Source organism: Onychomys torridus, chromosome 17 (assembly GCF_903995425.1).
Source record: "Onychomys torridus chromosome 17, mOncTor1.1, whole genome shotgun sequence".
In the NCBI taxonomy this organism is placed as follows: Eukaryota; Metazoa; Chordata; class Mammalia; order Rodentia; family Cricetidae; genus Onychomys; species Onychomys torridus.
In genome coordinates this window covers 56,888,466-56,902,132 of record NC_050459.1, presented here as the reverse complement: position 1 = coordinate 56,902,132, position 13,667 = coordinate 56,888,466, and the positions used below count along the sequence as shown (strand labels likewise).

At 42.9% G+C, this 13,667-nt stretch overlaps 1 protein-coding gene across 1 annotated transcript; it reads left to right on the top strand.

The window, feature by feature from the left end:
• The first annotated feature begins 354 nt into the window (after positions 1-354).
• Apela (apelin receptor early endogenous ligand) lies at positions 355-1,681 on the top strand. Its single transcript, XM_036209464.1, has 2 exons — positions 355-430; positions 1,593-1,681. The coding sequence occupies exons 1-2, from the start codon at positions 355-357 to the stop codon at positions 1,679-1,681; spliced, it is 165 nt and encodes a 54-aa protein (XP_036065357.1).
• Positions 1,682-13,667: the final 11,986 nt, after the last annotated feature.

Below are 13,667 nucleotides of genomic sequence, written 5' to 3'. Positions count from 1 at the left end.
CAGATTGGAGTCACCCTCCTTGGATCCTTTGCGGAGGAGCCTTCCCACTGAAGTTACTGCATGCCTGAATGGTGCATTTCACCAATATTTGCTTATGGAAATAAAGGGGAGTGACAGGGGAGAAGCAGAGAGGAATGGAGGAGGGGCTTGAGGCTTGGGAGCTCGGACCACAGCCCAGTGCACCAGTAACCTTGTCTGATGTGATCATTAACCTTTTCTGGAAAAAGCAGCCAGCAGCCCTCTGAGGTCTGGCTGTAGGATGCGGGGTGAGCTGGACAGATACTGCGCAGACAATTTACAGACGATTCCTTTACGTGGAGAACTATTGTTCACTTGTGTGTGAAAAGAAAAACAATGAGATTTCAGCATTATTTTTTGGTATTTTTTATTTTTGCAATGAGTCTTCTCTTTGTCACCGAACAGAGGCCAGGTAGGTCTTTGAAACAATTGGCCTGAGTGACTTGTTTGTACTTCTGGGTCTTTAAGTATGATGTTTATACCGAGAATGATTTAGGTACATTAGCAGTTAATAGTACTGAGGGAAAATGTAGGCTTTCTCGTGGTGGTGGTGGGGATACTCTTTGGGCAATTTTTCCTAAGTAACTGCATTTTAAAATATTGATATATAGTTTACAATTACTTTTCTAAGAAAATCATTCTCTAAACTATTGCATGTTGTCCTTACAAGTATAAAGAACCGAGAATGTTGGTCTATTAGTAAACCTAGATTTTTAGGTAAGAGGCAAGATCCAAGTAAGTTTATTAAGAGAGCATGCATGTTGCTGATTGGAGGAGGGCAATGTGAACTGAGTTAATGCTGTGCCAAATCATGATGTGACAAGGTGAGGTGATAAACTGGTCCATTGGCTGCCGTCTCTGGCTATGTATCTACACCACAGGGCAGGTTTTGATCGTTATGGAGGAAAAAAATGTAAAAGGTATGTATGCTCAAAGTGTTTTCATGTTTTTCAAGGACAGTGTCAGCTGTAAGTTTTCTGACACATAAGTTTTAGCAGAAAGATGCCAATGGTCACACCCAAGGCTGTCACTATAGACATGAAAAATGCTTCCTTGGCTAGATAAAAGATGGTGTGTCCTGGGCTGAAAAGTTAGACACTGCTTTTTAATTAGAACCCTGGTTACTCCGAGGTTAATCAAATGAAGACCTCCCCCAAGTCATTCCTTTTACAAATACATAACAAAAAAAAGTTACAAGTCGGCTAGTCCTTTTTTTTTTTTTTTTTTAAACTACCTATTGCAATGATTACTCAATCCAAAATACAAAAATTGGATTTCCAGTTTTCTAAAATACAGAATATCCTGGACAATGTTCTTGTCCAACAACTGCCGTTAATTCCCTAGCTAAGAATGCTGTGGAAGAAACATGTGCAGGCGGACGTCACCATTGAGGTCTCACAGCTAACGTAGGGTGTTAGGAAAGTACCCGTGTGTCTGTGCACCCTAGTCATTTGTGTACAACTTAATCTCAGATGAAGAAATAACAACTGCACAGTTTGCTGTGAAGATGCTGCATGTTCTCCAGATACCATGGTTTGTTTTTTTTTAATTGTTCTTATTTCTCTTTTCTTCAGTTAATTTTCCCAAGAAAAGAAAAGTATACAGACACAACTGCTTCCGAAGGAGATGTGTTTCACTTCATTCCCGAGTGCCCTTCCCCTGAGGTATTTCCAGACAAATGGTTTTACTGTACGCAATTATATACCTTTAGTCCTAGCTTGTAATGGGATCACAACTTTCAGTGATGCAAAAGTTTAAGAGATGCATCATGCATGGAAGAAGGGAAGGACATGGCATTTGGAAATTGCTTTCATAGTAAAGGGAGAAAATGGGATAGATAACGGGAAGGTACTGACGATTGCTGAGTCTGAATACATCATGTGTGTTTGCGAATGTTAACACTTTCCAAACAATCACTGGGAGAATTTGATCATAAAAGTGTCATAAACGTGTATTTAGAAAACATGGAAGCTCCAAGTGCAGGCCAGAACAAGCCCATTTCCTGTTGGGATCAGTATGGGCTTGAAAGCATTTGGATATTTTAACCCAACCCCTTCACAATGACAGAGCAGCCTTAATACATCAAGCTTAATATATAAAATCAACTTAATAATATCAACAGCAAGTCAGCTTTCCAGCCTCGTTCACAGAATTGGTCTTGGTGGTTGTATCTTTAAGAGTAAGTCCTGAGTCAATTTCGGCTCCATCCCTTTTGTGTTTTCACACTCACTAAGAGGACAATGACTTTTCCAGCACACCTCCACTAACACTACCAGCTCAACCAGTCTCAAATGCTGCCCACGTTTAAGTCATTTCACACAAAAAGAAAGAAAGCAAAAAGGAAAGGAAAGGGAAGGGAAGGGAAGGGAAGGGAAGGGAAGGAAAGGAAAGGAAAGGAAAGGAAAGGAAAGGAAAGGAAAGGAAAGGAAAGGAAAGGAAAGGAAAGGAAGGGAAGGAGGGAGGGAGGGAGGGAGGGAGGGAGGAAGGAAGGAAGGAAGGAAGGAAGGAAGGAAGGAAGGAAGGAAAATTTGACATCCATTTGTAATTAATTTTAGCTTTTTCATTCATTTAAAGTACGTCTGAAGCAAAAAGAACTACGACAGAGATCCCCCAGCTGGTTAAGGCACACAGGCATTTGCTAAATTAGCTTCTTCAGTTGGTCTGTAGACTGCAGCTTTTATGGGTCTATTCATTTGGTGTAAAGAATGGTTGCTGTGTCTATTGTTCAATACGTGCTTTTCAAACCCAGTGAAAGCCTCAGAGAGGAAAGGAAGAAAGAGCTCGTCAGTAATAAACATTTGTCAGGGGAGGAGACCGAAAGCCAAGGTTTCCACGCACATATCTGTGACATATTACTCTTTACTATCAAAGTTATGAAAAGTATGTTTGGTAGAGGAACCTGGAGAAATACAGTAGGAGGCTCCTCCAAAGCTAGTGAGTAGTGATTGAAATGGGCTTTCCAAGGATTTAATATGTTAAAGTGTCCTTTGGTGTGTGTTGATCAGACTCACCTTGAAAGACAGCAGTAAAATGTGTTTGGGAGGGGTGAAGGAGTTGCAGATTTTCCCCAGCATTCCTCCATAAATAACAAAGACAAAGGGGGGCTTTTCACAGTAGCAAAAGAATTCCTGTATACACAAAGAAGATGCTCCGGAAAAAATACAAACACAAGTCCTTAGTAGGTCAGCCTTTGTCTTGGCTTTCTGCACAAATGCCCTACTATAAAATCTGGGCAGTAAATAAGTAAGCTTGATAAAGTAGTGCAATTTGACGTGTCAAAGTTAAGGGAAAGTTTGACCCTGACTCCAAGTTTACAAACCACAGGGAAATTTGAATAAAACCAGTGTAAGCCTGCTCCTAGCAAGGGCCTTTCTGAGAGAGAGCTGGTGACTCCATAGCCTCCTCATGTTCCAGCATCCATTTCCTCAGTGTTTACGCTAGCCCTACATCAAGTACACAAACGTCACCTGTTGGAATCCAGTAATTATTATAAGAGCCCATGTAAGATAAACATTCCGATAACTTCCCAAGGTCTTGCTCAGCCAGTACTAATCGCAAGTCTTCGATCTGAGGACAATTCTGAGGGACCTAAGCTGTCACAGTTCCTATATATCTTAGAGCAAAAATATGTTGACAGTTGGGTAAAGACAGCCTCCCTGGACAGGTAGTCCAGAGCGAATGGAAACTTCCCTTATTTCTTCACATTTTCTGCATGCTTTAGATGAAATCACATGTGGTCATTTGACTCAGGATCCAGGAAGAATGCAAAGGGGTTGATAAGGCAAACAAATTGACTCCAGAAATGTTGTGGATTAACCCTTGGCATGGAGACTTTTAGCTGCTCCTGTAGTAGGATGCCCATTATCTTTATTCTGTTGGTTTTGTCAGCTACTACTGTGCTTCTTGCTGACCCTCGGAATGACTGTTGGCCTTTGAAACCAACTCAAGGACATGTGCCATGTCCAGCACATTTCCCTGAGCTATATTGTTTTTCCCACAGAAATACTTCAACATCACCTGCTGCTCTAAGTGAATTAGCCAGTAGGAAGACAAGAAAGAGGTGCCGGGAAGTGTAAGCTTTGAGGAGAATGTGAGAGGATGGAGAGAGGCAGAGTGGAAGATTCCATTGACTTCCTTCTTCCAACGTATCTCCCTGTCTTAGTGTCTTTACTGATAAGCCTGTACTCTGTAACCACGTGCCTTTAATACAGACTTTTCCTATAAGATTTGTTTCTAAGACTATAAAGACTATCAAAAGCCAAAGCCCCACCCCCACCCTATGGCCCCTTTTCACTTCTCAGAGACAGTGACTATGAAAAGATTTTTAAGTGCTTTCTTGTCAGCCAGGTGTGGTGGCACACCTAATGCTAGCTAGCACGTGGGAAGTAAGGTAAGAGGACTGGGACCAGCCTGGGCTACATGAAACCCTGCCTATTAAATAATTAGAAGAATAATTCTCATTAACCTTCCTTATCATTCAAAATGTGCTTCTAAGTCCACTGTGGTAGTCCACATATGGAATCCCAGTACTTGGACAATAGAGGTAAGAAGATCAGGGCCACCCTGGCGTACATGAGACCCTGCCTCACAATAGATTAAAAAAAATAAGCAAAGAAATATAAAATAGAAGTAATAAACTATTCTCCTTACCCTTAGCATTTAAAATATGCTTCAAAACCAGATGTGGTAGTCCACATCTACAACCCCAGCACTCCTGAGGTGGAGGCAGGAAGATCTGAAGCCTGAGTTTCCTGAGATCCAACCTCAAAATAAGTGCTTTCCATCCTCTCTTTTCTCTTTTTCAAGTAAGCGTGGTATTCTGCCAGGTGTGGTGGTGCATCCATTTAATCCCAACACTGAAGTAGAAGAGACAGCTGGATCTCTGTGAGGTCCAGACCAGCCTGGGCTACAGAGTGACACCCTTTTCAGGATAACAAAACAACAATAAAAATGGGGGTATTCTGACTCACCTGACTAAGCCACTGCCTCCCTCATCTGCGCTGGTCCCAACCTTCCTCACTCCATTCCTCCTCTTGCCTTTAGCTGAAATCTAACTCCACGTTTGGCACAGAATCCCTTCCCAAACTGGTGTGCCCACTGCCCATCGTGGGGAAACTCTCCTTAGGTGGGTCCCTTCCGCTCCAGTCAGGGCTTCTCTGGGAAGAATGCTTCTGTGATCCTCATACAGCAGCTGTGTGTCACACCTTCCATCACCTCGGTTTTCTTATCTTTGTGGGGGGAGGTGTGCAGGGGAGGGTGTCGAGTTGGGGACTGGATGGAAACCAGAGCCCTAAGCATGTTAGGCAAACTTTCAACTGAGCTACAAGCCCACTTCGTTTCCTTTGACCCCCAACATCTCTCCAGGAGCCAGACCTGTACTTCCTGAGTGATGTGTCTGTCACCAAATTAAATCCCCAAGCCCTAGGTAGGTTTTTTTGTTTGTTTGTTTTTGTTTTTTTTTCCATTTTCGTCTCATACAGAGACTGGCACAGAGGATGAGAGCATGTGTAGTATCAGATCTCCTGGAACTGCGGTTATAGCCATTGGGAGCCACCGTATGGGTGCTGGGATTGAACCCCAGTCCTCTAGAAGAGCAGCCAGTGCTCTTAGCCACTGAGCCATCTCTCCAGGTCCTTATTACTATTCTTTTAAAACCAGGGTTAAAAAAAAAAAAAAAAAAAGACAAGGTTTCAAGTAGTTCAGGTTGGCTTTGAACTCCTAATCCTCCTGCCTGCTTCTCTCAAGTGCGAGATCCCCCATCATCTCCCAGAATTTCGTAGTTAGATTTTTAAAACAATTTATCTCATTCTTCTTTGTTTCTTTAGATTTGTTTAAAATCGGTATTAGAAGCCCCTTGAAGACAAGATTTAGCACTTTGATCATGGGATACAAACTTTTTCTGAATCTAATGGCCTGAGAGCTTCCCCGGGGTTCCTGTGTGCACTTTGAAATCTGTGGCATCTCCACACTGATTAGAACGGAATCAAATACAGAAGTCAGGCTTTGTTGTTGTTACCGTTGTTATCTGAAACAGGGTCTCAAGACACAGCCCAGGGTGAGCTGGCATTGCTATGCAGACCAGGCTCTCCTTCAGCTCACAAAAATCCACCTGCCTCTGCCTCCTGGGTGCTGGATAATGGGCATGCACCACCACACACAGCTTGAAAATGACTGACTTTACAGTCAGTCCAGTGCTCCTGCTCAGAGAGCATCCTTAACACACCTAATCCATGCTTGAAATCAAACTTTTTGCCAGAAAACAAATTTATATAGAGACAGATCATTGTAATGCATGTTTATAATGTAATTGTCACTCTTGTTTTTGCATATAACTTATGTAGACACGAAAATATCTACCATTAAAGCAAATAATGAAAACTCTTCATAGGACCTAGCTTGCCTTAAACTCAGTGTTGCGGGATTATAGGCTTGACCCACCACTCCTGGTTCATTGTTTTTCATTTTGCTTTGAGGGGCGTGTGTGTGTGTGTGTGTGTGTGTGTGTGTGTGTGTGTGTGTAGGTGTGTGTGTGTGTGGTTTCATACTTGGTATATATCTGAGGATGACCTTGAACTTCTGATTCTTCTGTCTCTATCTTCCCAGTGCTTGATTCCACAAGTGCCAGGGTTTACAAGCCTTCACCACAGCCCCTTTCTCTGTTTCTTTTCTTTGTTGCTCAACTGACCTTGAATTCCTGGGCTCGAGTGATGCTCCTGCCTCAACCTCAGGTGGTGGGTTCTGGACACCATGGGTATGCAGCATTGTACCCAGTGCCTATGTGTCTCAGTCGGGTTTTTTTTGTTTTGTTTTGTGTTTTTGTTTTTTTTCAAATTAGTCACCTATTGAAATCAGGTGGACTGTGTTAGCACCTGGCATACACTTGGAATGTGATTGCAGCTGGAGAATTCCACAAAGTCAGTTTTGAGACACTTAAGTTGATCTCTAATCTGCTGAGTTTGGCAAGCTGTTGTGTTTCCCTGGTCCAGCTGCTGCTTTGCCCCCAAACAAGATCTGTTTCCTACTTTTTTCTGCTCCTTTCAAGTTTCTAGTTCTTATAGTTTTTTGGATCTAGTTTTGCATCTTATATCACAGAAAAAAAACAAAAACAAAAAAAACCCACGTCATCAGATGGCCTTAATCCCACTCAGTTCCCTGCACCCTGATCATCCTCACCCTCTTTTTGGTGCTATGAAAGACACCTTCCCACAGGTGCCTGCGCCTCTCACTTGGTCCGCCTCTTTTTCCTTTGGGTTGGATGTGAGCAGGGAGGCTGAAGAGCTAATAAGCCTACATCCTCAGACAAGTGCATCCGCACGCTCGTGCACCTCGGCATCTCACGGCTGCTCGGCAGTACTGAAGTTCATTCTTTTGCAGCCTGCTCTCATCTGTTTACATTCCCTGTAAATGGTTATTGCTGGACCAGTGAGATGCTCAGCAGGTGAGACCTGCAAGGTGGAAGGAGAGAACAGATTCCCTCAAGTGGTCCACTGGCCTCCACCTGTGTGTCCCCAAACATAGAAAAAATGAAAAATTGTACCTGGCCATTGGTCATCGTTCTTTCTAAATGAATTTGGCATGTTTTCAGTCTTGTGTTTGCTTGGTGTGTTATTCTGAATTTTGTTTCAGACAGGGTCCTCTTGTGTAGTTCTGGTTGGCCTGGAACTCACTAGGTAGGCTGACTAGACCTTGTATCCATCCCACCTCTGCATTCCACACGGCTGGATTAGAGGTATGAAGAATGGTGCACCAAGCTTTTATTTCTGATTTCACAGAAGAGTTTAGTCAATTGACTAGTCAATTGAAATCCCTTCCTGTTGGTCATGGCAGTGCCCTAGGCCTGTAAGCCCAAATTTGAGAGGTAGGGACTTGGAGATCCATAGTTCAAGGCCAGTATTAGGTACATAAGGAGTTTGAGGCCAGCCTGGGCTACAAAAGATATATCTAATAGGAAGGAAGGAAGGAAGGAAGGAAGGAAGGAAGGAAGGAAGGAAGGAAAGAAAAGAAAAGAAAGAAAGAAAGAAAGAAAGAAAGAAAGAAAGAAAGGAGGAGAAAAGAGAGAGGGAGGGAGGGAGGGAGGGAGGAAGGGTGAAGACAGGCATTGTGTTGCATACTTTTGATCCAGCACTCAGGAAGCAGAGGCAGGCTGATCTCTGTGACTTTTGAGGACAGCCTGGTCTACATAGAGAGTTCAAGGCCTGTCTCAAAACAACAACAACAAACAAACCTACTCCAGATGTGGTAATTCTTGCTCCAGAGGCTAAGACAGGATTGGGAGTTTGAGGCCAGCCTAGGCTACCTAGTGAACTAGTGAGGCTCAGTCTAAGAGAAACAAATACAAAGCTCCTTCCCAGGTTCCAGGACAAAACACCTCATCTAATCTGGTCCTCTGGCCCCTGAGTGGAGGCTTTCTAGCTTGCAAGCTGGAGTGTATCTGTACACTTTCTGCCCTTGAGATGGCTCAGTGGGTAAAGACATGTGCTGCCAGACCTGATAGCCAGAGTTCAATCCTAAACAGGGTCCTACAGGTCATCCTCTGACCCTCACACGTGTGCACATGTGCACATACCCACTATAAATTCATAAATAAAAGATAAATGCAACGTTTTTAAAAACAAAAGATACCAAGAGACCATTTTGTCCAGTGGATAAAATATTCAAAATGAACCTTTCTAGGGGCTGGAGAATTTGCTCCTCAGGGGTGAGAGCAGTTGCTGAGGTTGCCAGACCCCAGTTCCTTGCCCAGAGTCTGCATCTCGTGGTCCACAACCCTCGGTAACTCAAGCTCCAGGGCATGTGAAGTCTTCTGACTTCCCCAGACACTTGATCACACACACACACACACACACACACACACACACACACACACACACACTCATGTACATACTCATAGACACAGACACACTCGTACACACATACGTAAAATAATTTTTAAAAAAATTAACACGTTCATTCTGATAACTTTCTTAAATGTCTGTTTTAGATGATAACAACAAAACAAAACCACCAAAAATCTAACTCCAAAACATTAAAACAAATAATTGAGATTGATAATGGAGCAAACCAAGATTATTAAATTAAAAAATGTCCTTAGTAGTTGAACTTCATACTTTAGAAGAGACACAGGGTCTGTGCTGGTACAGTATGGAATAATAAAGTGCTCTGAGCAGTGAGAAACAGCTGAATGTTCACAACTCCCTTCCTTCCTTCCTTCCTTCCTCCCTTCCTTCCTTCCTTTCTTTCTTTTTTCCTTTTCTTGTTATTGAGACAGGGTCTTTCTACATAGATAGGCCTGGCTATCCTCAACTCACTATGTAGACCAGGCTGGCCTCAAACTCACAGAGATCTGCCTATCTTCTGAGTGGGAGACTGAAGGTGTCACAATGCCCAGACAGATTACTACTGTACCTTGATTAGGCTTAAACACACACACACACACACACACACACACACACACACACACACACACACACTTTTAAAACAGGGTGTGTGTATGTGTGATGGTATGTATGTGTTTGTGTATGCGGGTGCAGGAGCACATTCTGATGTGGACATGTGGAGGTTTGAGAAGAACCTTGAGTGTCATCTTCAGGAACACTGTCCATCTCCTTTGAGTTGGGTCAATTGGGTGAGATAGGCTGGCAGAAGCCCCTGAGATCCTCCTGTCCCCGCTTCTCGGGGCTGGGATTATAAGTGTCTGCCACTCTACCCAGTGTTCTCACATGGTATGTGGGGACAGCCACAGGATGAATGAGCAGCCTGTTGCTGGACACTGAGGAGGGAGAGAGAATGTGCTTCACATGAAAGTCAGAAGTGAAAACAGGGAAGCGGACTCCTGGTCCAGCATTGCCTTCTTGGAATTGGGTTATCATAGGAGTCCTTCATTATAGATCCCTACTGGGAATTAAAGGCATGGGCCACAGCATCAAGCTCATGACTCAGAAGAGAAGGAAGAGAAGTCGAAGAAAAATTAGACATGAGGCCTTTGCCCCGGGTTCAGTCCACCCTCTGCTCTGGGGAGCACCCCTGCCTTCTAACCTTTTCACCTTCTCCCTCAGTAAAGTCAACTTTGATGACTGCTTACTAAGTTAACACCTGAAGGGGCTGAGGAGATGGCTCAGGAGTTAAGAGGACTGTTTGTTCTTGAGGGGACCAGAGCTGGCTCATAGCCACTTGCAACCACCCTCCCAGGGGATGTAACACCCGTTCTGGCCTCCACAGGCACTGCACACATGTGCACAGGCATCCATGCTGGCAGAGCACCCACACACATAAAATACAAAAAAGTTAAAAAATAACTTAAGAAAATAAATAGAAGTTAAGCATGGGAAATGGATGTGTTGACTAGCCGTTCTTACTGTACTGCCTTTCTTTCTCCCAAATAGAAAAATCTCTGATGTTGTTGGTTCCACCAGAAGAAGAGCAAAGATATCCACCCATCCTAAAACCACCTCAGCATGGCAACCATGTGGCAGCTCAGGCGCTCCTGCGCAAACAGATGTTGTTGCAAAGTACCTCAGATGGCTTCTAGGCTCTTGAGACGGCTCCTCCTGGATTTTCTTTGACAAGAAAGTAATATAAATGGAAAACAGACTAACTAGGTTGAAGCACACTCGCTTGTCCATATAACTCATCTTCTCCTACACATTATTTTATCTGCATATATTCATTATACAGTGATGGGTTTCCTAAAGATATTTACATACAAGTATGTCATGTACGTTGACTATATTTACACATGTACATCATATATGTTGACTATATGTATTGACTATATTTGCACACATGTACCCTCCCTGTTCTCTTCCTTCACCCTCCTTTTCATTCGCCCAATTTTGTTTCTGCTTTAATGGCGTGTACACATGAGTGATTTTATTGCACATTATTCCTCTTACATGGATTAAAAAGAAAACCACTTCTCTGATAGTATATTTATGTGTTTATTGAGTGTGGATGGGTACCTCCATGTGATGGTATTGTGTGGAGCTCAGAGGACAACTTCCAAAAGTCAGTTTCCTTCTACCATGTGGGGCCTAGGGATCAAAGTAAAGTTGTCAGGCTTGGCCACAGCTCCTTTGCCTGCTAAGCCATCTCATGGCTCAAGAAAACTACTTTAAAAAAAAAAAGTGTGATAGGGTTTTTCCTTGTTTGTTTGTTTGTTTTGGCTTTTAAGATGTATTGATTATGTATATAGTGTCCTGTCTGCATGTATGCCTGCAGGCCAGAAGAGGGCACCAGATCTCATTATAAGTGCTTGTGGGAATGAACTCAGGACCTCTGGAGGAGCAGCCAGTGCTCTTAACTGCTGAGCCATCTCTCCAGCCCCCAGAAAACTGCCTTTTTAAGGATGTAGCTCCATTAGTAGAGAGCTTGCCGATTGTGAACAAAGCCCCAGTTTGATTACCAACACTGAATAAAATGAAAAATGATGGAAAACACCTAGCATCCCAACACTGGTATGTGTATGGTCCACACATGCCATCAGACTCATGTGGAGAGGCAGGAGGTTCCCAAGTTCAAGGTTACTTCAGGCTACACTATTTGCAGACGTCCTGTGCCACAGGAGACCCGTCTCAAGGAAACACCACTGGAAGCTTGGCTGAGTGTGGTGACACATACTTTTAATCCTAGCTCTGTGGAGGCTGACGCAGGAGACTTGGGAACTTAGACCTGCCTGGGCTACCGCACATCCTGTCTCAATCAATCCATCAGTCAATCAGTCAATAGAAGGTTGGGCATGGTGGCTCCTTTAATACCAAAACTCAGGTGTAGCAGGAATCTTAAATGGTCTTATTAATGAAATCAAACCTGAGGCCAGGTATTGGGGTGACTGCTGGAAGATCAGAGAAGCCGAACAAGCCACAGCTACCTCACCTCACCAGTTCCTCAGCTGGTCTTGTTTCCTCAGACTCAAACTTCTGAGTCCTCATCCAAAATGGCTCTCAGCTGAACTGGGCTGCTCCAAAGCCTGAATGCTTAACCAGCCAAATGCTAAACCAGCCTAAATGCTTCTAGTTTCTGGTCTTCACGCCTTATATAATCTTTCTCTTTCTGCCGTCACTCCCTGGGATTAAAGCCTGGATTTCTGGGATTAAAGGCATGTCTCACCATGCCTAGCTGTTTCTAATGTGGCCTTGAACTCAGAGATCCAGAGGTATTTCTGTCTCTGGAATGCTAGGATTAAAGGCATGTACTACCACTGCCTATCCTCATGTTTAATATTGTGGCCGTCCTGCTCTCTGACCCCAGATAAGTTTATTTCAGGGAACACACAATATTTTGGGGAACACAATACCACCATGCTCGGGAGGCAGAGGAAGGTGGATCTCTGAGTTCAAAGTAACCCTGGTCTACAGAGTGAGTTCCAGAACAGGTAGCTACACAGAGAAAACTTGTTTCCAAAAATAAAAAGGTGGCACTTGTGTTTGATCCCAGCACTCAGAGACAGGTTGAAGTATCTCTGAGCTCCAGGCCAGCCTAGTCTAGAAACCCTGTCTTGAAAAAACAAAACAAAACAAAGCAAACCACCAAAACAGAAAGGAGGAGAAGAAGATTAGCTGCACTGATTAGTTTTTCAGAGTAAAGAGAAAATAGTTGATTCATCAATTCTGTTGAAATTAAGGTGAAAGACTGTTAATTGCTACTGTTGCATGTTGTTTTAATTTAAGGCTTATAAAAGTGTTTTTATGAGCAATATCCATTTAAGGTTATAAAAGTAAATGTAAAATACCAATTGTAAGTCATTTTAGTTCAAAATGAAAATGGTCACTCCTTCCTCAATCTTTCATGTAATTTATAGAGGGCAAATATAATTGAAATGCATTGTATGCGTGTATGAAACTCAAAGAATAGCTTTTTTTAAAAAAGAAGTCAGTGAATTTTTAAGCATTTGATATTGAATATGTTTGTTTTGTGTGTATTCATGAGTATGTGTATGATTCACACATGTCACCAGACTCATGTAGAAGTTGAAGAACTTTCTAGAGTATATTCTTTCCTTCCACTATGTACTTGGAGGCAAGCATCTTTTTCTCAGCTATTGTACCAGAGACAGACTTTCTCTGTGGAGCCCTGGCTGGCCTGGAACTCACTCTGGAGATAAGGCTGGCCTCGAACTCAGAGATCTGCCTGCCTCTGTCTCCCAGTGCTGGGATTAAAGGTGTGAGCCACCACCGACTGGCCACCCTTAATTATTTTTAAAAAAAAAAAAAAAAAAAAAAAAAAAAAAAGAGGGTTGAGGTTATTATATAAAGAATTTGTCTCATGTCTGCAGGATGTGCTGAAGAAGCAGAGGCAGGAGGATTTTGAGTCTAAGGCAAGGCCAACCTGGGCTACACCTACAGTAAAGATACATTGTTTCATGTATGAATCATCAAGGAATAAATAAAAGATACTCTATTTTTTAAAAAAAGAATTTGGTCATCCTCAACACCACCAGAAAAAATATGTAAATAACAAATCTGGCACTATCATGGGCTTTAATCTTGCTATCAGAGATTATTAGCAGACTTTTGGGACTGGGTGTGGTGGCTCATGCCTGTAATCCCAGAGCTTGAAAAATTGAGGCATGATTGTCATGAAGTTAGCTTGGACAACATAAAAAGTTCTAGCCCTATTGGGGTTACAGATAAGACCTTGCCTCAAAATAGATA